The sequence below is a fragment of the Lingula anatina genome, chromosome 1 (assembly GCF_051362555.1).
Source record: "Lingula anatina isolate TDL-2025a chromosome 1, LinAna3.0, whole genome shotgun sequence".
NCBI classification, from domain to species: Eukaryota; Metazoa; Brachiopoda; class Lingulata; order Lingulida; family Lingulidae; genus Lingula; species Lingula anatina.
In genome coordinates this window covers 2808985-2835154 of record NC_141767.1, presented here as the reverse complement: position 1 = coordinate 2835154, position 26170 = coordinate 2808985, and the positions used below count along the sequence as shown (strand labels likewise).

The following is a 26170-nucleotide window of genomic DNA, read 5'->3' as shown; positions in this document are numbered from 1 at the left end:
CCTACAAAATTGACCAATGGGAATTGCGGACGTCAGTTTCTTCGTAAAAGAGCACCTGTTTTGAACCATTTGAAACATTCACTGTGTTAATTGATAATGAGATTTTTCATTCACTTTTTATGCTGTTCTTGACACCGCTGTTTTAATCACAGGTAAGATAATTATGAAGAGTAATATTTTAAGCACATCCAGTTAGAGAAAACCTTGTACAATCTTGTAATTTTTTATAATTGGTCCAATTCACCCCTTTCCCTTTTCATTTCGACATATTTGTATTTAAATATAAATTTGAGATTTACAGCAATGCATGCCTGTAGTGACTCATTGTAGCCATGTCAACATTGAGGTGACACCTGCTTCATAGGCCCTTCTGATTGTTACATTATTAACTGAAGTGAAAATGTTTGATATTGATCACGTTATGGATATTCAAGTTACAAAGATTTGGCACTTTTGCAGTTTTCCCTCCCGAAGCCCCCCCCCCCCCCCCCCCCCACCACCACCACCACCACCACCACCACCACCACCACCATAAAACTCTTGATTTTCAATATCTTTTTTAACCAACTTGTGGTAACTTTGAGCAATGTGTCCCGGAAATTCTAATAAATAGTTCGGCAATTTATTTAGTATGCCAATTTAACTTGATTTTTTGCATGAAACATACTGTAGTACATGCCATCCAAAGTGGAGGCCATTGCTTGAGTGAAATTTTTCCGTAATCTTACAGAGCTTTCTGTAATCTCCCAGAGCTTGAAGGTTTAATAAAAGATATTTAAATAATTATTTAGTAAAATACAAAACTAATTTATTTGAAAAGAAGAGACATTGATCATAGTCACCATATAACTTAATTGTACCACCAGCGTTAGCGCTGGCGGTACACATGGTTTTAGTCCCGTCCGGTCCGTTCCGCCGGCTCCGCCGGCTCCTGCGGCTCCGCCGGCTCCGCCGGCTCCGCCGCCATGTTACCGTTACCGCTTCTCCTCCTAGACGGTAAGGGCCCCCATACCCATCTCTTGGATTTAGGTCACCTATAATCTCAACTCGTTCCACGTAAAATTTGGGCCTTGTCGGTATTGGGGTCTAGGTGTGGCACTCATTGCAATGCACCCTTGTCCAAAAATGGCAAAATTAAATGCTAATTATCTACCCTACGGAAGGAATTATGGGAAAAATTTCTACAGACGGCTTTCCAAAAGTCATATGTGTAGATTTCAAATATGCCCTTGGATTTGACCTTTGACCTTTATTTCAAGGTCAAACGGGCAAAAATTTTCAAAAAAATGAATTTTTTTACGAAAAAAAATTTATTTGCGCTGTTATTCAGACACCACACAGACTTAACCAATAATATTATTGGAAGATGTTACCCTTCAGGTCATCTTTCATATCCGTAAATTTGGGGTCAATCGGTGCATTTTCACGGGAGTAGCGGCCATAAGATACCGAAACTGAAAACTGTCTCTAATTCAGGAACCGTTAATGCTAGAGACCCATTCTTTTTTGCATTTTGTAGAGCATGTAAAGCCCAACACTGGAGGTGGTCTCCGTTTTTTTGTATTCCATACGGTTTTCGAGTTACGCTGTATCAAAAAGTACATATTGGTGGTGAAAGCAAAATGTGCAGTACGGTAATGGATAATAAATTTTGAACTCTGGAAAAATAAAACATAAGGCTTGGCAAAGCAGACAACTTGTGGTCAAAAATGACATTATTTCATCAAATTTGAACTTCTGGAACTTCAGAGCACCTCCCATTTCAAGAATTTTTACCAAAATGACCTTTTCTTTATTTTAATTAATTTTTTCTGTAGGAAATTTATGGCACATTAAGGTAACTCCGAAATTATAACATTTAGTCCCTTATATCTCCAAAACTGGCAGAGATAGGTCCATAGTTACTATTGAAGTTGAATAGGAAGTCATATACTGGCAATCTTACTGTGACCTTGAAATTGACCTTTGACCTACTTTTCACCATAAATTGAACTTTGCAAATTTTGCTTCCCTTTTATCTCCAAAACTGGCAGAGATAGGTCCATAGTTACTATTGAAGTTGAATAGGAAGTCATATACTGGCAATCTAAATGTGACCTTGAAATTGACCTTTGACCTACTTTTCACCATGAACTGAACTTTGGAAATTTTGCTTCCCTTTTATCTCCAAAACTAGCAGAGATAGGTCCATAGTTACTATTGAAGTTGAATAGGAAGTCATATACTGGCAATCTAAATGTGACCTTAAAATTGACCTTTGACCTTCTTTTCACCATGAACTGAACTCTGCTAATTTCTTTCTCTTTTAACTCCAAACTTGGCAGAGATAGGTCCATAGTTACTGTTGAAGTTGAATAGGAAGTCATATACTGGCAATCTAAATGTGACCTTGAAATTGACCTTTGACCTACTTTTTATCATGAATTGAACTTTGCAAATTTTGGTTCCCTTTTATCCCCAAAACTGGCAGAAATAAATCCATAGTTACTATTGAACTTGAATAGGAAGTCATATACTGGCAATCTTACTGTGACCTTGAAATTGACCTTTGACCTTCTTTTCATCATGAACTGAACTTTGCAAATTTTGCTTCCCTTTTATCTCCAAAGTTACGCTGTATCAAAAAGTACATTTTGGTGGTTAAAGCAAAATGTGCAGTACGGTAATGGATAATAAATTTTGAACTCCGGAAAAATAAAACATAAGGCTTGGCAAAGCAGGCAACTTGTGGTCGAAAATGACATTATTTCATCAAATTTGAACATCTGGAACTTCAGAGCACCTCCCATTTCAAGAATTTTTACCAAAATGACCTTTTCTTTATGGCACATTATGGTAACTCCAAAATTATAACATTTAGTCCCTTATATCTCCAAAACTGGCAGAGATAAGTCCATAGTTACTATTGAAGTTGAATAGGAAGTCATGTACTGGCAATCTTACTGTGACCTTGAAATTGACCTTTGACCTACTTTTCACCATGAACTGAACTTTGCAAATTTTGCTTCCCTTTTATCTCCAAAACTGGCAGAGATAGGTTCATAGTTACTATTGAAGTTGAATAGGAAGTCATATACTGGCAATCTAAATGTGACCTTAAAATTGACCTTTGACCTACTTTTCACCATGAACTGAACTCTGCTAATTTCTTTCTCTTTTAACTCCAAACCTGGCAGAGATAGGTCCATAGTTACTGTTGAAGTTGAATAGGAAGTCATATACTGGCAATCTAAATGTGACCTTGAAATTGACCTTTGACCTACTTTTTATCATGAATTGAACTTTGCAAATTTTGCTTCCCTTTTATCTCCAAAACTGGCAGAGATAGGTCCATAGTTACTTTTGAACTTGAATAGGAAGTCATATACTGGCAATCTAAATGTGACCTTGAAATTGACCTTTGACCTACTTTTTATCATGAATTGAACTTTGCAAATTTTGGTTCCCTTTTATTTCCAAAACTAGCAAGATAGGTCCATAGTTACTATTGAAGTTGAATAGGAAGTCATATACTGGCAATCTAAGTGTGACCTTGAAATTGACCTTTGACCTACTTATAATCATGAACTGAACTCTGCTAATTTCTTTCTCTTTTAACTCCAAACCTGGCAGAGATAGGTCCATAGTTACTATTGAAGTTGAATAGGAAGTCATATACTGGCAATTTACTGTGACCTTGAAATTGACCTTTGACCTACCTTACGATGAACTTAACTTTGATTGTACCATTTTAAGTTATATATATTTTTTGCGTATTTTGAAAATTCTTGTTGATTGCATTTTTATAGCTTGTCAAGCATAAGACTGGTGGCTGTGTCCCTTATTTTGTGTATGTGGGGGTCTATACGAATGCGCTTGCTCCAGCTGGTGGTACAATATTCGGAGGCGGTATCGCCTCTCTGATCCTCTAGTTTTGGTTGCCTTTAAAATGAGAGAGACACAGGGAGGGGGGATTCTGCAAAAGAACTAATATTTCTTCATTCCTTAATTTAAGAATATTGTATTTTTTTCAGTATTGAAATTGCTATAACCGTTTCTGTCATGCTGTCAACAAGGAGTCGTGTTAGAGGTAGTGTAAACAACTACATACTGCTACATGAAATGGCAGATTTAGTTTTGTATTTATTACAGTAATTTAGTAACGTAGTAATTAAGTACTAGTAAAAATGCTTGACAATATTTCATTTCCATAAACAACATAAAATAAGCTTTATTAGTTACATACCATCCACTATAAGTTATTTAAGTAGTACTGTATATCAATCACAGTAGTAAATGCTCCTCTGAAACTTAGCTCTAGGTCACCCATTTAATTTTTATATTATTTATATTTATCTATATTTATGATAAAATAAATATACATAATATATATCACATATATATATATTGATCTTCATGTATATTGGACAATTTAAAGTATAATCTTTAAAATGTAGTGGAAAATACTGTATGTACATTTCTATGTTGTAGTCCTAGAGGCATTAAAGGAATGTGAAGATGACGAAGGTTCTGCCCATCAGAAGGTTTGTAATACCTCAGATGAGGAGGATCAAGACAGCAAAGATCTGGCACGGAGAGAAAGGAGACGTAAAAAGATTATCAAGGAGATATTTGACACTGAAAGGACGTATCAGAAGCATCTGGAGTTAATTGTAAAGGTAAGAAGATTGAAACAATAATCAGCAGCGATTACTAAAATTGTTTTCTACCTCCAGTATTTTGATGTACGTCTGTGATAAGTGAACCTGCCTTTTCCAAGCAGAGATGAGATTTTTTTTTCTTTTTTTTTTTTTTCTATTTTTCTATTGAGTATTGGCAGATTTCTGACCTTTAAGTCTATGTGGCCTTTGGATCCCACACCATATTCTCTGAATTTTTCACTAAATGGCAGTCTCATTCCTGTCTAAGGTGGTTAGAGTGTGTTTGTAGGGGATATGTCCTCTATAGAGGCTATTCACCTGGAAAGCCTCATTCACTGATGAAGATGCTCTAGATAGACATAAAGTAATGGAGGTAAATAATTCCATTACTAACTGTTGATTGAAGAAAATTAATTGACTTATTCTTAGTACATAATACTGTTGATAAAATTGTTTTCTGAGAGGTAAGAAGTTAACTGAACTCAAGTAGCATTTTCTAAATTTTATAAGTGTTCAGTAATTCTTTTATCCAAGAAATAGTGCATTGCATGCTAAAGGGAAATATAAAAGAAGTTTCTTTGTATCATTTCCAGTATTTTGCTGACCCTTTGACAGAAAGTCAGTTGGTACCAAAGCATGTGCAAGCCACAATATTCAGCAACATCAGGAATATCATAGAAGTCAACAAAGAACTCCTAGAACAGTTAGAGACAACATCAATAGGAGACGCATTCCTGTCCCTGGCGCCATTTCTAAAGCTTTATTCCATGTATGCAAATAACCATGAACATGCTCTTGGTACTCTGCTGGTGAGATATCTGTTCATGTTTATGTGTAGATTTAACAGACATGAGCTTTTTCCACAGAAAAGTGGAATTCCGCTTTTTTTAATTCAATTCTGATGGTTCCTGAGATTCATCAAGGTTAGGTGTTGGGTCTCATGATAAATGGTCAGAGGGTTTTTTTTTTTTAACCTAGGCTCATGTCTGATTTAAGGAGTTTACAGTGGAGCTGTGGTTATAAAGATTATGATGTTAAAAGTTGAATTTATTTGTCACCATTAAGGGGCCATAGCAATAGTCCGAAGGTTCAATAGTCCGAAGGTTCATTGGTCCTAATATTCACTATAGAACCTTCGGACCAATGAACCCTTGATTAAAAAATCGATGAAAATGTTACCACATTTCGGACCAATGAACCTTCGGACTATCGAGACGCCCTCACCATTAATACTTGGTGTTAAGAACTTTATTGTAAATATCATGTGAACTTTTTTCATTATAATGTTTTGTTAACTATATGTTTAGTTAAGGTGATGTTGAAGGATCATTATTAATTTGCATTTTGTTTTGTTGTGTTAGGAATGGGAGCAGAAAAAGCCCGAGTTTTCTGCATTCAGGCGTGCTCAGGAGGAAGAGCCCGAAGTAATGGGTCTAAAGTTCAATGCTTTACTTATTACACCTGTGCAAAGAATACCAAGGTATAAAATTTTCTCTTCAAATAATTGCCAAAAAAATTTTTTTTTCCTGTCTTAGAAAAATCAGTGCAATTAATGAATTGCAGAAAGATGTTCTGCAAGCCACTTCATTTTAATAAGTACTTATGTGTAAAATAGTTTTAAAACACCAATTTTCATTTTTGGCCTGTCTCTCATAAGTATATGGTAAATGATTCCTTTGTGATGCTGATGTGTGTGTGTATTTCAGGTACAAGTTATTACTGGAAGATCTTCTAGAGAACACCCCACCTGAAGATGATGATTATAAAGCATTAAAAGGTACAGGTGATGTCAGTTATGAAATGTAAATATTAGAGATGGGATCTTTAAAGTCTGTAGAGTGAATGTTCTATTTAACCCAGATAATGTAATATACAATAAGTGCAAAAAAAAAAAACTATTAAAACTGGGCTTACAAAGTAATAAAGCAACTTTGCGATCGTTACCACTGAACTGTGGAGGAAATTTCATCTCTCCCACAACTGAGAACAGGTCCTTGAGCAGACATCTAGCTGTCTTACCTTTCATGTGATGTGACCAACTCGAGGGGTTGCTGACACTCGTTTCTCTGTTGAAGACAACATTGGTTTATTACTTTGTTCAGTATTAGTTTTATTTTCCTCTCTTGTAGAAATTGTAATCCATACTTAAAGTATGTTGGTATGCTTTTTTTTTTCAGTCCCTTTAGAAATAAAAAATGTGTTCTCTCAAGTGTTTAATTTCTGATTTATCCACACAGATGCAGCGATAATGATAGCTGGGGTTGCAGCACACATCAACGAACACATAAAGGAGCACGACAACTTCCAGAAGATGCTGGCAATACAGAACAATTTGACAGGGAACACAGCTCCCAGGATTGTTGCTCCTGGAAGAAGATTCATCAAAGATGGCATGTTAAAAAAGGTATAGTAGTCTAAGAACCCTCTTTATCTAACAGGCTAAAAATTTCAACTTTAAAGTTTAAAGTAAAATTACCTGAGACAATTTGGCAAAAAGAAGTTGTTTCTAACCATTTTTCCATGAACCAAAGCATTTTACTTCTCTCGTAATTGCAAGCTGGTAATTATTTTAATGTTTTTTAATAATTCCATTGTATTACATTTTATCGACAGATCATACCAATTTTCATTTTATACTTGTATAAATATGACAATAGATTATTTAAAAAATTATAAAAATTAAAATTATAAATTAAAATATATATTTGAATAAATGGCATTCTAACAGAACAATTTTTTATCTTTTTCACAGGTTTCAAGAACAGGTTGCTCATCCCATGAGCGTATGTTCTTCCTGTTTTCAGACATGTTACTGTATGCCAAACCTTTCAATTCCAAGTATGTCTGCTGCTGTGTGTTCCCTCTCCACCACTGCCATGTGGAGAGAATGCTGGGGGATTTGTTTAAGGTGAAAACTAAGCTACCTTTCGTCTGAGCAATGAGCTCGTTTCATCTCTGTTTGTGGACAGATACTTTGAGCTATAATTTGTGTTTGTATCATTTTTCATTAAGAGAGCTTGCAGGATTTCACCAATATGAGTCTAGAAGACAGACATGTGCCTAGTAACTAACTGAATTATTGAAAAACTAAATGATGATTTTTGACAAAATTAATTACTATCATAGTGATACCTTTCCTCAGGCTTTAGAATTATGCAGGTGTAGTATTTAGCTTATACTTTTAACCAGGTGACATGCAAGAATGAGAGTGTGTTGCTGTTCTCTGAAGACAAGAAGACAGTGAGTTCCTGGATAACAGCTTTAGAGGAGGCAATAGGGTAGGTAAAAAAGTTTTGATAGTGTGTCAAAGAAGTAAATTAATTTAATTTACAAAGTAAATGGTAGAGAAAAGGTAGTAAAACTGCATGTAGTGCACTTACATAATAGGGCCTCCCGAAGTACCACTGGTACAGCTTGTCTGGCCAAGTGCTGCTCCATTTGGGACTTGCATTTGTTCACATGTGAAGTGGTGGTTCAGATTCCAAGATATGATAATGTCCTTATATTTTCTGCAAAATAAGAAGAAAATCTTCTCTTGTTTCCTTGTTTTTTTTTTCACAGTTTGTTAGAAATGTATATGTATATTGAAACGAAATTTAAGTGCAGGGATAACCAGTATACAAATAATTAAAAAAACAACAAAGGCATGTTCTGATATCAGCTGAGATCAAGATTATGATTTTCACATTACTTTCATATGCACATTCTATTTTCTGACAGTGTTGTTGTTTTTTCCAGAGTAAACAAGGAGTGTAGACAGACCCTGAGAAAGGAGAGCAGTGCCAAGCAACCAATGAGAAGGACAGGGTTTCTGAGGATGAGGAAACAGGAAAAGAGAAAATTATCAGATGATGTAATAAAGGATTTTCCCTGCATTTTTTCTTAGACAAAGTTACTTTGTACTTCAGCTTATATGATTTAAAGTTCATTTGAAAGTGTATAGATTTTTCTTCTGTTAATAAAGCAAAGAATCAATTCCTTCCTGATATTTGGAAAATTATAGATTCTGTAATGTTTAAATTTTTAATTGTATGATGATGATCTGTGAGTTCTATACTTAGAGATAGGAATTGCCAAATAAGGACGTAAAGTGATATGCATTGCACATTCTTTTTCAGAAAAAAGAAAATGGAAACGGCAGTAAAAAGGGTTCGGGAGCTGCAGTTCCTGTGAAGGCCCAGCTCAGACAGCTCCTAGAACAGAACATGTCTTGTATAACTCCAAGGAGGAAGAGAAGGAAATTGCTCAGCAGTACCAGTAGCAACGATGGCTGTGATGTCCCCAGTAGTCCAGAGAGTTGTGAAAACACATCACCTAATATTGATGCCTTTGATATGGATGACTCCTATCAAACAGACCTAAAGCAGGCATGTAGAACAGTTCGATTATATATTGTAGACATAATATTGTCAATATTAATGACTTTCAAAGTATATTTCTGATTAGTATGTGTATTCACTGTTTAACATAAATAGCTAGTTGTTCTTTGTAGAATTGCGGATTTTATTTCAATTAAAGAATTTGGACATTTCTTTTAAATCAAATATAAAAATAACTGGAATCGTTGAACAAATCTTTTTAGCAGCCCCAAGAACTATCTGTCATCAAAGAACAACTGGAAGAAGAAAACAGCTATGATAATGAAGACCAGGAAGAGGAATATGACAAAGGAAATATTTTCATGACTTCTGCTGAAATGGATGCTTTTGTGACTTCTGAGATAGATTTGTCATCTGAGAGTGAACCTTGTTCCTCAGCAGATACCTCTGATCAGCAGCAGATGATATCTAGTAGTGGCAGTGGACAGGAGAGCTCAACGGAAATTTATTACACGAGTCATGGTGCTAATCTCAGGTTTGTTGTTTCACTCGATTACTCTCTCCTCTCTCCCTTATAATTATATTGAAAATTGCACTGAATTCATGACTTTTAAGGCAAAATTTGCCCAAAAAATATTTTCCATTTTTTGTTGATTTAAAATTGATTTTTTAGTTGTATTTTAAATTGATGATGATATGATAGTAGCACTTTTGAATTATATTTTTTTGATAATAAGTTTTTTTAAAACAAAATATTATCTGCTATTTTTTGCCAGGAATTCATCAGTTCATCCACCAGGTCTGAAAAGAAACAACTCATCATGTGTCATTTCCTAGGTTACACAAGGGACCAGCTTAATGTGACTGTTGCTCAGTGTTTTACATAAAGATACACTTTGAATGAGAAATTATCATTTTAATGCATATATCTATTTCTGTTACTTTGTTTTATGAACCAGAAATTTTATTTACACTATATATTCTTTATAACATAACTTATTATTAATTGCTAGTTGCAAGTTGACTGTAATGTTAAGCAACTGCATTTAAATGGACATTAATTTACAAGGTTTACTTTGTTAAAAAAAGGGTTTTATAGTATTTGGGTTTACATTACAAATAAAATCAAATAAAGGCACATAACTTTTAAATACTAACAAGCACAGCTTATGTACCTGTCTTAATAAAGAGCCTGTCTCACTGGGATGTATGTCATGAATAATTACTATTTTATGTGAATAATATATGCATCTTTGATTTAGAGGTAACCGAATAAAAAACTTTATATTGCTACATTGTGTCTGTTGTGTGATTGTTTTTTTTTTTCGGTAAAAAAGTTAAAATTTGTGTTAAACAGAATAATATGTGTTGCTGTAAATTTTGAAGGATAGAGTTCAGAATAAATGGGAAAGGTTTATGGAAAAGAAGTGAAACTACAATCAATAGGTAATTGAGTATTTCTTTACAATAAATGTTTATTTCTTTGATTTTAAAGTGACCAGGGAAGATTAAAATGGAAACTGAAAGGTGTACTGTTGCCTGTGTACCCAAGAGGTTAATGAAGATAGATGCCATTTTATTCTTCATTGCATAAAACAAACCTTAGTGATCATAGTAAAATATTAATCCTAAAAGTTGATGCAAGGTCACCAGAGAGTAAATTATACAAAGTGTTTAACAGTGCCAACAAAGATAATTTAGTCTCCTTTTCCAACTTTATAATGAAATAATTTAAGATATGGAGTGGAGTAATTGCTCTACTTGGTAACTCCTAGCATATTTTTTTGTAAAATTTAACTACATATGTTATTGTGTTACACATAATCGTAAATATATGCTGCATGATAAATTAGTAAACACCAAGTATCTCACTATTAAGTTGGAATACTTTATGAGTAATTTAACTAGTGCATTTTTCCATTGTGCAAAGATATATTTGCTCCTTTACGTACGGTATTATTATTATTTTTATTATTTTTTTAATTAATTTAAAAAGTAATAAAATTTTAAAATATGCACCAAAAAGAAATAAATTGAATTAAATTAAAAATTATACCAACTTCAATAACACAGTTTTGTTAGTACTCTGTAATATTTTTAAAAGGTAAAAAGTCCCTAAAAAGAAAAATCAGGGAAAAAACTCATCATCTGCTTTGCATGAATTATTGCAATGTAAGGTTCGCCAAGTTACGCTCTTCAGTGATTGGAGGTAAGGAAAAAGTGTACTTTGATCACAAAGGGGCGAAGAAAATTACCGTAAATTCGGTTGATTACCCAAACGATGGTCTTATTAGACCTTAGCAATGACAGTGTTCAGTGAAGTAACCGCCGTGGTTTCTTCTGATGTGATAAAAACGGTGCCACTCTTCGCCAAGTTGATTTCTGATCTTGGAGGTGAATATGGACTTGACTGGTATTACGAGTTGAGCAATGGCGAGCCCGTAAGTATGCCGTTCATTTGCGGTATTTGCAAACCTTTCTTGGGGGGTTGGCATAAGCAAAGAATAACACCTGTATTCATTCACGAACATGCGACATACTTACTTATAAAGGCAGTAACTAGGGAGGTGCCATCTAAACCTCCGTTTTAAGCCTAATTTTGCTCATTATACCGCTGGCACTATAACATGTACAGCCACTGGAAGACATGAAAAAGGTATCCCATGTAAATGTATGTACGGTGGTATTAGCTGCAAACTCTTCTCCTGTTTATACTATTGCACTAATAGAACATATTTTAGTGTCACAAGGAAAACTAATGAATTCTCATTGCAAAATTAAGCTATGAACTGTGAGTCATTGTAAGCCAGAAAAGATAAAGTAATCTTCAAGTGCAGTCCTCTCCTCTGATCACTGCTGTGTATAATGTGCATCGTACTACTCTGTACATGAGTATATTAAAATGTGATTTATCCTTTGCTCCAGTTAAGCATATCTAGTTATATTTTGAACATTTATTTATCTCTTGCTACAATGTGTATCTGTGTACTTACATGAACATTTTTGTGTCTTCCAGAGTGGGACCTCAGTACAAACAGTTCCAGATGACGTAGGCGCCTGTCTCCTCCATGGCACATGGAACAATATCAAAGAATTCCATGATGTCTTAGATACCAAGTACAGGCAGAGTCAGGCCCTTAGAAAGATACAGGACTTGGCCTTCAGTAAACAGGCTCTGATTGCTGAAGATTCAGATAGAAATGAAAAGGTTGGCTCATCAAATGGAAATGTTGAAGAAAAGAATGAAAATAAAGCTGAAGAAGAAGTCCCCGAAGAGGGAATGCAGTCAAGAAATTGTGAAGGGGTTCCTGGATGGGTCCCTAGATTTCGAAGGGCCAAGAAAAACAAATCATATGCTGAACCAAAGCCAGAAGTTTATGAAGAAGATGATTTTGTTGAACCACAAAGAAAACAGAAAGCCAAAGAAACTTCTTTCATTTACAATGAAGAAGAAATGGATGAAGCTTTAGATGATGATGATGATGATGATAATGATGAGGGCATTGCTGAACCAGGAGAAGATGAAGGAGATAATTTCATCCCACCACCAACACAAAAACAAACTAAAGTCAACCAAAAGTGCAAGTTTTGTGAGTTTGAAACTAAAATAATAACCACCTGGTGCAACCACATGATAGAAAATCATTTACCAAAGAAGTGGCTCTGTCCTCTATGTGACAAGTCTACTATGGATAAAGGAGAACTTAAAAAGCACCTGCAAAGACACTGCATGCAGCAACAACCTTTTAAGTGTAATAAGTGTAGAAAAGTCTATGTCAGCCCGCATTCACTTAAAATTCACAAATGTAAGCCCAAAGTCAAGCGGTATCCGTGCAAAGTGTGTGGGAAGGCGTACGTGAAGAAGGAATATTTGCGCTGGCACTCATGTGGTCAGAGAACTCGGAGATGCTGGAAATACTACACATGTGCTTATTGCCAAGCTAAATTTGTTGACCAGAATGCCTATGAAGAGCATGAGGCAGAGTGTGAGGCCGACTCAAAGGGGGTGTCGCACGCAGAAAAACCTGCACTTGATGATACAGGAGAACTGGATGAGACTTTGGATAAAACAGAATCAAATGATTCAAATGATGGTGTAATTGTTGCCAAATCAGCCAGCGACTGGAGGGCGCATTACAAGATTGTTGAGGGAATGATCGTCTGTATCCACTGTAGCTTCAAGAGTGAGTACCGCCGTCACATGAGGACACATCTGATGAGGAAGCATTTTGCAAAAAGCTTACAATGCACCGAGTGTGATCATAAGTTTGCAATCCCTAGAGACTTAAAATTCCACATGGAAAGTCGGCACTATAATGTCAAATACATGTGTGAGCTTTGTGGCAAGCAGTACCGTAGTAAAACAGCACTGGTTATCCATGAGCGTCGCCACAAAGAAGGTCCAAGACAAATCCCCTGTGATTTGTGTGGTAAGAACTTTTCAAGTCATCAGTATGTTAATGTTCACAAGGAAAAAGTACATGGTGGAAAAATTGAGGAATATTTCTGTGAGCAGTGTGGAAAAAAGTTTGCCAATAAATACTATCTGCGTGACCACCAGAAAACTCATGGAGACCAAATGCCTTATGAGTGTTCAGAATGCTTTAAAGCTTTTGCCCACAAGCGTTCTTACGAGTGCCATCTTCAGAGTCATACTGCTGAGCGTAACAAGGTCTGTCATGTATGTGGCAAAGGATTTAAGGCCACGAGTCATCTTAACATGCATCTGCGAATTCATTATGGTCAGAAGCCTTTCGTCTGTTCTTACTGTGGGCGTGGATTTACACAAAAGAAAACCATGATGGAACATGCACGTACCCACACAGGTGAGAAGCCTGTCAAATGTAAAGTCTGTAACAAGACCTTTGCTCATGGGTCAACCCTGCACAAGCACATGCGAGTCCACACAAAACAAGTTATTGATGGTGGAATGAATAATATTGAGCAGGCTTCCAAACAACTTGCTGAGGAAAGTCTCCAACAAGTACAGGACAGTATCTCCCAGCTGGCCGATACTGCACTAAAACAACACCAACTACATCAACAACAACAGCAACAACAACAGGTGCAGCATCAGTCACAACATCTCCCACAAGACCCCCATGAACAAGATCCCACCCCTGTACAAGTCCCCGGCACCCCCTCGGCCATCTACTCCTCCCACCCCATATACCACTATCCCACTTTACAGGGCATGCAACAGCAACCCACACCCACTGTGGGTGACAAACAGCAGAGAACCCACCCTGAGCACCCACATATAACCCACACGCAAGCAGTGCATTCGACCCACATGATCCCAGCTCACAACATGTACGGGCCTGGGCCGCTTGGCTCAGCGTACGCACTGGACGCACAGTCTTTTCAGGAGGTCCACCAGTTGATGCACCCTCCTCAGCAGTGACTGTGATGAGACCAGAGAGTTTGCAGTCACACAGTGATTTTTGGGGTTGGATCCTCTGACTGAATTAAAGTGACAGTCTTCTCAACCAATTTATTGATTTTGAAAAAAGTGGTTGTATTCTAAACCAGACTGAGCAGCTTCTTTTTATTAACACCATCTTCTGTAACTATATTTTGAGCAGAACTATGTAACAGTGTTTGATAACTCGGTAACCATTAACCATTTATTTGAACCAGCAGTCAGCAGTCATCAAATCCCAAGACCAGTGTGAATATGCACTGCATATAACTATATGTAGGGAAATACCAATATCACCCCAGCTGAAAAGACATCTAAACTGCCAACGTTTCACCTTACCATTACACCAGTGTATAAACCCCCAGTGAATCCTTTCTGCACTTCAAGGAATCTTATTAAACTCCTCAACCCTTGACTCTGCCAAAATGCACTTAATCTCACCTGCGTATCGTATGCATTTTGGATAATGCTCATTTATGTTTGGTAAGAGGGAAATTTATGCAAATTCTGCATATTTTGCTGTTAGATGGAAAACTGCCTATTTATGCTTTTCTTTCTTTTTACAATATTAAAACATTTTTAGTGTAACTTATGAAATATTATCTCAGTGAAGTCAACAAAATTTGAATTAATTGTGCAATCATCTGTTTGAGTGCTTTAACAGTTACACAAGCAGTATGTATATACGTGTAATATTGGTTGTGTGTGGATGTATATGAAAGAGCTATTTGCCATGTTTGTTTAGAGTATATTATATTATGAATATTGACTATATAAAGTAAGAATAGAAAAGTATAAATCTATCGTTAAAAGCACACAAAGTGCATGAAATCTGTATGTATTAAATATATATTAAATTTCCTTGGAATATCATTTTACCAATTATTTGCCAAGGTATATACCATCCAAAACCGTCGAGAAAATAAAAAAAAAGTTGGATAAAGCCTTTTCTTTAGATTTTAATTTTAATGACTCATCAAGGCTGTTATTCTACGGCCACTCAAATATTGCGTTGCGGTTGCAAAGACTTCGAGTTAGCAGTGGGCGGTGCAATCGTCCTTATAGTAAAATTTTTTGATCAAAAAAACGCGGAAAGACGAGCACCACGGTTGCCTGTCGCTAGACGGACTACACTTGGTTGGACTGTGTAGTCAGATTTTGGAAAAGCACGTCAAACCAATGCCGAGTAAGGATCGTGTTTGGCGTTCTACATCAAAATCGAGGGTTGGCCTCTTTCAGATTTTCACCAGAAACTGTTTTATCTAATTAAACTATCTTTTAAAAAATCAGTTTGCAACCACAAAACGGGGTGATTTTTCAGGTGCGCAAACCACGCCTTGAGAATGAACAGCGATTTGGGGATGTGGTTGTGTTTTGAGGACAACAACAATTTGCACAACTTGTGGCCTATTAATTTTTGTGTTTCTGTTGAAGATCATAAGACAGCCAGTTACAACAACGGCTTGTGACGTTAAGTCTGTTAATTATATGTCGTGCACGTCAAAGCTGCTGACATAGCGTTCAACTGGAACTACTTCCGGCGGGCGACTTGGTTTCTGAAGTTACGCACCAAATAACTTATGTTAAGTTCAACATCAACACATAAAAATACCAAATATACATTATGAATGTGTACCTTCCCGAAAAAATTACTGCAAAAAGTAAGTATTCGATCCAGCATCTGCATATGCGGGTCGGAAACGAAAGAAATTACAAGCTCATATCACCCGTTCTAGTACCTAGCAGGGATGGGGTCTGGGTGATCCACTGTGGGCCCAAGGATAAAATGACGTTTGAACCACTGATGCCAAAGCTGCCCCAACAGCAGTGTGCTTGTGCTATGTGGGTTCCTGTATACATGAAGGTTATTGATTAAGCGCGCGAATTGTTACTATGTACATTATGTTAGCGCTTTGTAATTCAATTTAATTATATGCTAATACTTTTACCCCCATGATGCTTGAATTAATGTTTGACGGAATATTTTATGAACGACTGACTGAGACATCTTGAAATTGTTCAGAGGAGAAATGATAAATGGCCGCACAACAATCAGCCTGTGTGAAAATCTCTTTTAGAAGAAAGTTCAAGTATATCCTTACGTTCATCATTTTAATAATATGCATTCTGAAAGTATGGATTTCGCGCCAAAGTGAAAACGTAGTGCCACATCAAACAAGGGGAGAAAAAGGAGAAAATGCTGCGATATCCGTCTCGACTTCATCCATTAAAAAAAGTCAGAGTCGGCAACATATGATGAGTAACCACAACACAACAGTACTTCCGATTGGGAACATTTCTAACAAACAATATCTGACTACAGCTGCAGAAAGACATTCCAGTGGGCAAATTACTAATGAATCATTCTACTACATCAAAAGACTAAATCTCTCGTGTCCTCCAGATATAAATAAGGAAACGTTAATTAAATTGCAGACTAGAAATTTAGTGATTCCTAAAATTATTCATCAATCCTGGAAAACCAAAGATTTACCAAAACGCTTCGCAAAATGGCAAAAGTCTTGGAGAGTTTGTTTTCCTGACTGGGAATATAAATTATGGACAGACAAAGACAACAGAATGTTTATCAAAACACACTACCCATGGTTTTTAAAGACGTACGACACATATAACGCAAATATCAAAAGAGCAGATGTCGTCAGATATTTTTACCTTTACCATTACGGGGGAATATATGTGGATCTGGATTACGAATGTATCAGACCTTTTGAGCATCTCCTTGTTAAAGATTTGATATTTGAATCAATGGATCTACACCGGGACGGACACAAGTATCCAGATTACCCATACATACAGAATTCCTTCATGATTTCACGAGCTGGACACCCCTTCTGGATACTGGTAAGTAACCTTGCTCTTCTCCTTGGTATGTTTCTGCGGAAATCCTCATATACACTCTTGCTATAAATGATGGAATATTTTGGCAATTACAGGCATAATACTTGTCACAAAACCTTTCATTAAGCTGGCTATAACATTCACCAGTAAGCAATTATGAAGGTAAGGAAGTGGACAGAATTCCTAGAGTAATGGTTGGTTTAAGCTGTGTTCCCTGTTTAGCAAATCTGAGCAGGCTGGCATGCTACGTGTATACTTATGGACAAGTCACTGCTGTGTGCGGTCGCAAGTCAATTCTCTTCATTTGAAACATTTGAAGGGTAGCAATTTTTTCGTCTTACACCCCGTGGTTAAGCTTGGTAATTTTTGTGAATGTGGTGTTTTGGTCGCAAACAAATGTTTGGTCGTTGCTGCTCGTTCTGGACTCATTCAAGGAAGCGTCTGTAGGTTCACACAGTGGCATCGTATAGGGTGTCCCTCATAAAAACAGAAACCATTTTTTATTAGATCCTACAAAGGTCCTACTTAAACTTCAGTCTGTGTACAATCATTTTCCAGCTCTCGTGGGCCTGAAGTAATATTCTGTTACCTATTGTGCATTATTAAAATTTAGTGTTGATTTTGTTGTTAACCATTATGTAACATTGTATCATAATTGCCAAAATGACCGATATATATATTGTTATATATATTATTTCTGCTTAATCTTAATGAAGTTAGTCCCTTCACCCTGCGAAATCTTGGCTATTTATCATATGTGCCTTTTTGATAATGCTCCTTTATTTTTATTAGAAAAATTTATACATGATATATATTTTGCTGGTATATGAAAACCCATTTACATGTTTGCTTTTTTAACAATATTAACACATTGTTAAATTATAAAATATTTATTTTATTAAGTCAACGTGTGTGTGTGTGTGTGTGTGTGTGTGTGTGTGTGTGTGTTTTGGTTCTAGATCCATTTTAATATATACAATATATTGTTCTGGTTATATAATAATAAAAATGTTATACAAAATTGCCTCAAAATTTAACTTGTGGAATCTAGTGAAAGAGTCTTTTATCTATTCGTTAGCATAAGTAATTTGAATAAAAATCTATTGAAAAGAACCTCTTTTTATTGGCTTATAAAACATCCAACTTAGGTCTGATATATCAATTTCTTAATATGTTTTCATTATCCACTGCTCATTGGGTATAATGACATGTTTAACTGTCTCTCTGTTATAAGTATAGGACACGTGAATTCTGCCCATTGTGTCCTGTAGTAGAGAAGGGTAACTGTATTCTACAACGTTCTTCCCGCTGCTGCTGGTCTCCAGTGTGCGCGTATACTTCCAACTTTTACCTTGGTCCTCCGACAGGGAGATTACCAACGGGTCACGTGCGTGGTGGGTTGGGTTATACACCAGAGCGATTCGGCCGCTTTTCAAAACGTTTGCTTCTATCCCACTATTGTTATTAGGAAGTGTGGTTTTGGTGGGTGTGGTCCACGTTTTACCGTCGTCTGGGCTTGTTGCCCTGTAGATGTTCCCTGCACGCCGATCTCTGAAGAAAACGACAAGGTTCGGCTTGCCTGAAAAAATTAGTCTTTCTTATTTTAATATCGGACTTTTATTTGAAGACATTTCGAATAAGCACTGAAAGTATTAGTGCCTTAACTGATTCTTGAATTTATAAATGAACAGTGGTGAATAAAATGCTTTCTCTAGACATGGCATACTTGTGAAACAAACGTCCCCTTATAGCATAAAGTGGAGCCCTAATAAAATGTCTTATTGCAAGTGAAATGAATACTTTATTTCGTGGATCAAAGAAGACGGCGGTTGGGTGGGTTTATCATTTATGCAAACGTCTATTAGTAATAACTGCTCCACAAAACGTGCTGATAATCCATTCTAATTTTTTAAAGAAAAAAAAGAATAGACGAACGGCACGAATAACTTGCCTGGAACGGGACGGACTACGCTTGGTTGCACTAAGTAGTCAGATTTTGGAAAAGCATGCCCAACCCATGACGAATAAGGATCGTGTTTGGCGTTCTCCATCAAAATCGAGTGTTGGTCTTTAGAAGAGCCCCCTGCAAAGTACGTTGGGAATAGCCACTCGTTCTCCAGGGATCGAATAATTCGATTGCGGTCGAATGACCCAGCTTTGGAAAGAACTAGCTTTGGTTTAGTAAATTTTTCTCCTTTCCCGTCTGTAGAAACTAGAGCCCACACCTGAGCGGAATCTAATGAAAGAGAATAAAATCATTTGATTTTTGACATCTATTTATTTGACACGTATTTAGAAGATTGGAGGTTGTCTTCATGTCAATAAACTCAATTCATTTTTTGGAAAACGGTAAAAGGAGCATGGTTTTGCCACTGGAAGTTATTTTTTTCACGAATAATGGTTTTGATATCGATATTGATTGTTTTGTAAATTAATTGTTATATGTTTATAACATAAACATACAACTCACGGACTAAATATGTAATATTAAATAAGTCATGCCTATCTCACCTTCGCTGCCTACGTCACTGTTGCACGTGCTTGTGAATGATGCCTTCTGCTGAGTGTGGAAGAGGAACAACGTGTTGTTGTCTGCGAACAGGACGGGATTTTGGTTAGAATAACCAGGTCTTTGTGAGACGGTGCGCGGATTCATCCACTGTAATGTGCCGTTAGGGAGACGGGCAAAAACTATGGCAACCTAGAAAAAATAAGTAATTTCAATAAATGTCCATGTTCTAATTCCAAATCCATTGAATCAACCTCACAGGGGACAGTGACAGCACTTGGCAACACCTAACAGTTTTTACTAGCGTGCGTGAAGACGTATACAATACAAAGAGATACCTAAAAACATAAAAAAATGTTGCATTTTGCGTGATCTTACTTTCCTCTTATCTTTAATATCTTATATTGTATTAAGGTTTCTCTGTACTCACGTTACTTTCGCCTTCCTTAGAACCGCTGAACCAAGCTATGACCATGTCTTCCCTGGACAGTCTTTCTATGAACGAGGCATGGTTAGACTTGTACGGTGGCTTCATGTAGGCCTCGTATCGCCCGTCAGTGGTCCGCCGCAACAACCCGTCGAATGATTTCCCTATGGTGGCCGGTAAGACTGCGACCATCATAAAAAACCACAGAGGTTGCGCTCTGAAGATACAAATCATATTGCAACGATCATTAATGTACAGCATGGCAATATAGGTGATATAAATGTATGATGGCATTGATGGTGAAGGTGATGATGATATGCACCCTGGTGTTACAGTGCGAGCGGTGACTCTAGCTACCCAAATAACAACAAACTTTCCAATGATGGAGCTGAGTAAGCGACAGCCTGTGAAACATGTCATTCAGTGTTGCCGGACACACACTGTTGGTAATGAGGGACTTCATGACGAACATTCTAAAACCAAAAAAGCAGTGATTCACACACACCACTGCAGTGAGAAATCAGTTACGCCTTGCTTTCAGTTTTGGGCAAATAATTCGTATTATTAGTCCAAGTTACATTTGAATTTTACCTGCAGCCATCTGAAAAATATGCACTCAACGACTCCATCCTTCGAAGTCTTGGCATCTATTTGATATAAGAAAACACCATACTTATAATGCCACCATAGGGGGAGCCATTCAGCTAAGAACTGGTACATATTCAGCCTGCCGTACTGGATCAAGGTCACACCGTCGTTTTTAAGGAGACACAATGAAAAGGGACATATCTCTTTGTGGTTTTCTTCTGGGGCATGCATTGCGCATGTCGTATACGGAAGTGAAAAGTTTGTGAGGACTGTTTGTTACTATCAGTCAAAAGATGACCTATTTCTACTACTTCTAAAAAGTTATTTTTCATAAAACCACATTTAGGTCTATGGTTTGGACGAAAGTGGGAGTAAAAACAGCTAAGCGATGTTTGTCGTAATCATCTACAATAACTCTTCCACTTTCCTTAGTTTTGACAACGAGTGAGAAGTGAATTTTCATAAAAAATAATTTTTACTATATTGAGATCTTTACGTAAGATATCAGACTCAATGCAGAGCATAGATGTAGCCGCTGACTTTGCTCTCAGCGTTATTATTCACTTTTTTTCAAAGGGATTTACTTATTACATTACAGTGTGGACATTGTTTTTTATTTTCAATTATTCTATGGAGATGTAGTTTCAAGTGGTTTAATTTTCATTATTCTCATTATGGCGTTTTCAAAGTATGAACTTGAACTCTCATGGGCCTGAAGCCTTATGCTTGTTACTTATTTTACAGGCCTTCCCAACTACCAGACTCGGCACCTAAGGGCCCAGAATTAACCGGTATATCGGACCACGCTACTCGTTTTCAAGGTGTGTGTCAGATCGCATTTCGGAGTATCATACCTAAGAACAAATTTTGTAGCACGACTGCGGGCTCATCCACGCTCGGCTGAACAACCTTAAACTGTACTCTTACTTTAGAGTACTCTATTTTGTTGTCTCTATGGGGATATAAAGGGACTTTATGACATTCGGTTTGAATGATTTAACCACTTTTGATAGGGCTTTTTTGCATTGTATTAGATTAATGTGGCAGTCTAAGGTTCATCTAGGTGGCTTTCAAATTAATGCACCCGGTTTTAAAATCATATAGCGATTTTACGACAATCGTTTACTATCCAATCAAGGTGACAGCCGAGCATGCCAGGGCTCATCCTATCGGTGTTCTGGCTGATACTCCGAAATGCGATCTGACACACACCTTGAAAACGGGAAGTGGGGTCTGATATACCGGTTAATTCTGGATCCTTAGGTGCCGAGTCTGGTAGTTGGGTAGGCCTGTTTTACTTACACTGGTATTACTTGTTACGCATAATTAGAATTTGATGTTGACTTTGCAGTTAAGCATAATGTATTTTTGCATCAGAATTGAAAGTAGCCTTATTTTGTGCATTATTATTTTCTGCTTTTTGTCTGTACATTTGACAGCTTTGCTGCCTTGTTTAATGTTATTATTCGTCTTTTAAAGGTGGCTATATCAATCAATATTAATAACTCCGGTGATGACATACTTAAGCGAGATTTTGCTGGCAACCCTCATGGAAGGATAGGGCATACCATTGAAATATGAAACATAATGTATTAAAAGCCTGTGAACGTTTTTGCGAGAAAACATGGTATGATATCAGTGCCTTTATCATGTATATACCTGGAAATAAAAGACGTGCATTGCTTAAACTCCCTGGCCGTTTTTTGATAATTATATGAATGAGGCCCCAATATATGACATGGGTTTTTAACTCAGATGATGCTTATTAGTTTGACATAAAAAAAAATTGAGATTTTAAAAATCGGAAGCAGGTGTCTGATATTACCCCTTCTGTGTCACCGCCAGTGACTCTGGACAACATTGTGTCGCATTGTTAATCAACTTCAAAATCTTATGCAGGATGATAGGATGATACTTAATAAGCATGTAATTCAAAAGAAATTTGTCCCATAACATTTATGCAGATTTTTCACTGAGGCAATACATATACTATGTGATAAGGGATGTTTTAGTCGAAGTGTTTTGAGCTGAAGGCAATTAACAATGAGGGTAGACTATGTGGGCTTGGATTAGAGTGTTGTTGACAACGTACAGTGTTGAAAAAGTTCACGGTGTTCTTTAACAATCGCGTTAATCAGCAGACAAAAAATGAAATAAAAAGATCAGATCTGTTTTTTGAAAGTGCATATCTAAAAGAAGTACATATAATTACTTTGAACGTAGAACCGGTAAATTCGATTTTATACGTCTCAATAAACTATTATCAATAAACAAGTGGTTTCCAAGAACTTTTTGAATACCCCATATCCATTACACGTAAATGAAAATAAGATGTTTAAATCAGACTGATCACTGAGGCATCCTGAATTTGCTCAGAGAAGTATTGAAAAATGGCTGCACTACAATCAGGCTGTGTAAAAATCTATTTTAAAAGACATTTGAGAAAAATCCTTATCTTCCTCCTTTTAGCAGTAATCATTTTGAAATTATGGACTTCGCACAAGAGTGAAAATGTGACGCCACATCAATCAAGGGGAGAAGAAAATGCTGCGATATCCGTCTCGACTCCATCCATTCAAAAAAGTCAGAGTCGACAACATTGGATCACGAGTAACCACAACACAACAGCTCAACCGATTGGGAACATTTCGAACAAACTATATCTGGCTACAGCGGCAAAAAAACAATCCAATGGGAAAATTACTAATGAATCATTCTACTACATCAAAAGATTAAATCTCTCGTGTCCTCCAGATATAAATAGGGAAATCTTAATTAAATTGCAGACTAGAAATTTAGTGATTCCTAAAATTATTCATCAATCCTGGAAAACCAAAGATTTACCAAAACGCTTCGCAAAATGGCAAAAGTCTTGGAGAGTTTGTTTTCCTGACTGGGAATATAAATTATGGACAGACAAAGACAACAGAATGTTTATCAAAACGCACTACCCATGGTTTTTAAAGACGTACGACGCATATGACGCAAATATCAAAAGAGCAGATGCCGTCAGATATTTTTACCTTTACCAGTACGGGGGAATATATGTGGATCTGGATTACGAATGTTTTAGGTCTTTTGAGCACCTCCTTGTTAAAGATTTGATATTTGAATCAATGGACCTACGCCGAGACGGACACAAGTATCCAGATTACCCATACATACAGAATTCCTTCATGATGTCACGAGCTGGACACCCCTTCTGGAAACAGGTGAGATCTCTACTAACACGTTCCATTTGACTGACCTTTTCTTCCTAGAATATTTGTGTATTTCTGCAGAAATGGTAACAAACGCTCCTGCTAAAAAAATGATGGAATATTTCGAAATATTTCGAAAATTTAAGATATAATTATCATTTTAAAAGACCACTGTTATCTTGTCACAAAACCCTTTCTATAGTTGACTGCAGCATTAGTCAATTATCGTAAAAAGTTACAATAGTATACAAAATTCATAGAATAATATTTCTTGTGTTCTTTGCATAACAATTCTGAGCAGATTGACAAAATCTTTGACGGGATGATAGGATGATATGCAATAAGCATGTAATTCAAAAGAAAATTTCCCCATAACATCTACGCAGATCACGCCTAACATCTACCCCAGGACCAGGGCTGTATACAAGAGTGACTTTACCAGCATGGAATCAACAGGGTGGAAGGGCCTGCCTAATCACCAGCCGCTTACCTAATTTAAAAACCTGAGAGACATTAAAAACCTGAGATTGTTGCCATATTGAGATCACGTGATTACCCTACAGAATATAAATACTGACATAATAACATGCGTTTTGTAAGGGAAAATCACTGTTCTGTAAACCTGTAGTGAAGATATTAACTTGACATTAAAAGTTTTCAATAAAATACTAATTGAAAAGAACTAGCAAATACAGCTGTTGTTCAACTGTAAGCAAAATTGTGCAATAATTTTGTCACCCCTCTGTAGAGGTACGTAAAAAAAAACTATTTCACTAGTTGAATAAAACATGTGTAAATTTGAACTGATTGAAAGGGCAGGACCAATATTCTGTGGGAATATCCCGTCATTTTTAGCAAGAGTATATGTTGTGGTGAAGTTCCTGTTCCTGTTCAAAGTAGAATATATTAAGTTATTGTGTAAATGAGATAAATTAAAAAGGGTTCGGGATTAAACTTATACCCCCATCGCACGTAGCTTTTGTTCGTAAATCGGTTGGAGCATTGCTGATTAATACAACTGGTTTTACATTCATTAATAGAGTAATTGAATTGCCTTCGATTTTTTTTATTTGTCACATTGATGTTAATATAATGACATATTTCATGGGAGAAACTTTTCCGTTTCAGCTTTTGGCTGATCTACCTAAAAACAACACTTCCGGGAGACCGGAGTTCGTCACAGGACCACAAGTAGTAATGGACGCACTGAAAAATTATACAAAGTACCATGATGATTATGTTGTCTTCCCGCCATGTTACTTCAACCCCTTTAATTGGGGCGGTGCCAAGACACATTGCAAGGACTTCAACCAGATGACCGACAGCGAGCTTCAGCGTTGTAAAGAACACTACCCTAATGCCTACACCATCACTTACCACGCCCAGTCCTGGGGGAGCGGTAGGAAAAATGTGAATTGATCTTAAAATATTTCACAGAAATTGTAAATTACTGATAATGTGAAATACAGGGATAGCATCACGTATAGAATATTACATTTGATTTTGAAGTACAGTTTATCATTATCATTTTGTCGAATTCTTATTTTGATGGACGTTTGCAAATATGAAATAATACATGGAAAATATGATATATCTGTATATAGCTTAATACAGGGCACTTCTCGGGTTTATGCACTTAAAGTGAAAAAACTTATACCGAAAAAAGTGGCGTGTGACCGGGAGATAGGGCCCGTGGCCCTTAGATATTTTAATATCCTTAAAAGGTGTTACTTACCGTGGCATGTTTATTCCTTTCCAACCACAAATAGGCAATAGTCTGAAATGTTAAAACTTTGTGTCAACTTGAATTCGAATACAGTTTATAACTGTGTCTGTTAAACTCAGAGAAGTACCATTTAGTGTATTTATCATACAACAGTGCTGTTGTTTACTTATAATGAACAATGAGGACAGTAGATTTAGATTTACGTTTTGGTGTATCATTATTAAGATTAGGCTTATCGGTTATTTATTAGGTCAACAGATAACCAATGATTGACCGGGAGAGAAGATAACTAACACCATCATATCGACGTGCATATTGGACGGCTTTCACCCCCCCCCCCCATTAGATTACTAAAGCATAATATATAAAAAATTGGCCAAACTTAATTCCTTTTTGATCAGCCAAACGTAAATAAAAATGTATCGGGCAAATCGTATGGTAGGTCAATAGGGGCATATGGTATGACAAACACCTTTCATT

The 26170-nt window shown here is 36.5% G+C and overlaps 3 protein-coding genes across 6 annotated transcripts; 2 read left to right on the top strand and 1 right to left on the bottom strand.

The window, feature by feature from the left end:
- The first annotated feature begins 13 nt into the window (after positions 1 to 13).
- On the top strand, positions 14 to 10252 carry LOC106156199 (rho guanine nucleotide exchange factor 39). 2 transcript variants are annotated; one of them, XM_087000020.1, is made up of 13 exons: positions 14 to 152; positions 4014 to 4069; positions 4471 to 4658; positions 5234 to 5449; positions 6002 to 6120; positions 6347 to 6417; positions 6878 to 7044; positions 7393 to 7548; positions 7830 to 7918; positions 8379 to 8493; positions 8759 to 9007; positions 9226 to 9494; positions 9736 to 10252. In XM_087000020.1, the coding sequence occupies exons 2-13, from the start codon at positions 4042 to 4044 to the stop codon at positions 9794 to 9796; spliced, it is 1728 nt and encodes a 575-aa protein (XP_086856146.1). In that variant the 5' UTR covers positions 14 to 152; positions 4014 to 4041; the 3' UTR covers positions 9797 to 10252. The 2 variants fall into 2 exon arrangements, with proteins under 2 accessions (XP_086856146.1, XP_086856145.1); XM_087000019.1 differs by having other exon boundaries at positions 9223 to 9494.
- A 911-nt stretch (positions 10253 to 11163) lies between these two features.
- Positions 11164 to 15331, top strand: LOC106156198 (uncharacterized). The gene is made up of 2 exons (XM_013531324.2): positions 11164 to 11400; positions 11976 to 15331. Exons 1-2 carry the CDS (start codon positions 11263 to 11265, stop codon positions 14361 to 14363), a joined length of 2526 nt encoding a protein of 841 aa, XP_013386778.2. The 5' UTR covers positions 11164 to 11262; the 3' UTR covers positions 14364 to 15331.
- A 3012-nt stretch (positions 15332 to 18343) lies between these two features.
- Positions 18344 to 25926, bottom strand: LOC106156237 (uncharacterized). Of its 3 annotated transcripts, none has more exons than XM_013531399.2 (5): positions 25700 to 25926; positions 20180 to 20393; positions 19752 to 19941; positions 19192 to 19476; positions 18344 to 18819 (listed from the first exon to the last, which is right to left on the bottom strand). In XM_013531399.2, the coding sequence occupies exons 1-5, from the start codon at positions 25705 to 25707 to the stop codon at positions 18407 to 18409; spliced, it is 1110 nt and encodes a 369-aa protein (XP_013386853.2). In that variant the 5' UTR covers positions 25708 to 25926; the 3' UTR covers positions 18344 to 18406. The 3 variants fall into 3 exon arrangements, with proteins under 3 accessions (XP_013386853.2, XP_013386852.2, XP_086855277.1); XM_013531398.2 differs by lacking the exon at positions 25700 to 25926 and adding an exon at positions 20768 to 20883; XM_086999151.1 differs by lacking the exon at positions 25700 to 25926 and having other exon boundaries at positions 20180 to 20658.
- Positions 25927 to 26170: the final 244 nt, after the last annotated feature.

Bases quoted from the DNA above. Each gene is read 5' to 3' on its own strand.
- LOC106156199 (XM_087000019.1), top strand. From the start codon at position 4,042: ATGCTGTCAACAAGGAGTCGTGTTAGAG. The intron at 6,121-6,346 runs GTATAAAATTTT...TGTGTATTTCAG, and splicing joins CCTGTGCAAAGAATACCAAG to GTACAAGTTATTACTGGAAG. The intron at 9,008-9,222 runs GCATGTAGAACA...AAATCTTTTTAG, and splicing joins ATCAAACAGACCTAAAGCAG to CAGCCCCAAGAACTATCTGT.
- LOC106156198 (XM_013531324.2), top strand. From the start codon at position 11,263: ATGACAGTGTTCAGTGAAGTAACCGCCGTGGTTTCTTCTGATGTGATA. The intron at 11,401-11,975 runs GTAAGTATGCCG...TGTGTCTTCCAG, and splicing joins AGTTGAGCAATGGCGAGCCC to AGTGGGACCTCAGTACAAAC.
- LOC106156237 (XM_086999151.1), bottom strand. From the start codon at position 20,596: ATGACATGTTTCACAGGCTGTCGCTTACTCAGCTCCATCATTGGAAAG. The intron at 19,942-20,179 runs GTGAGTACAGAG...TATTTTTTCTAG, and splicing joins CTAAGGAAGGCGAAAGTAAC to GTTGCCATAGTTTTTGCCCG. The intron at 19,477-19,751 runs GTGAGATAGGCA...CTCTTTCATTAG, and splicing joins CAGTGACGTAGGCAGCGAAG to ATTCCGCTCAGGTGTGGGCT.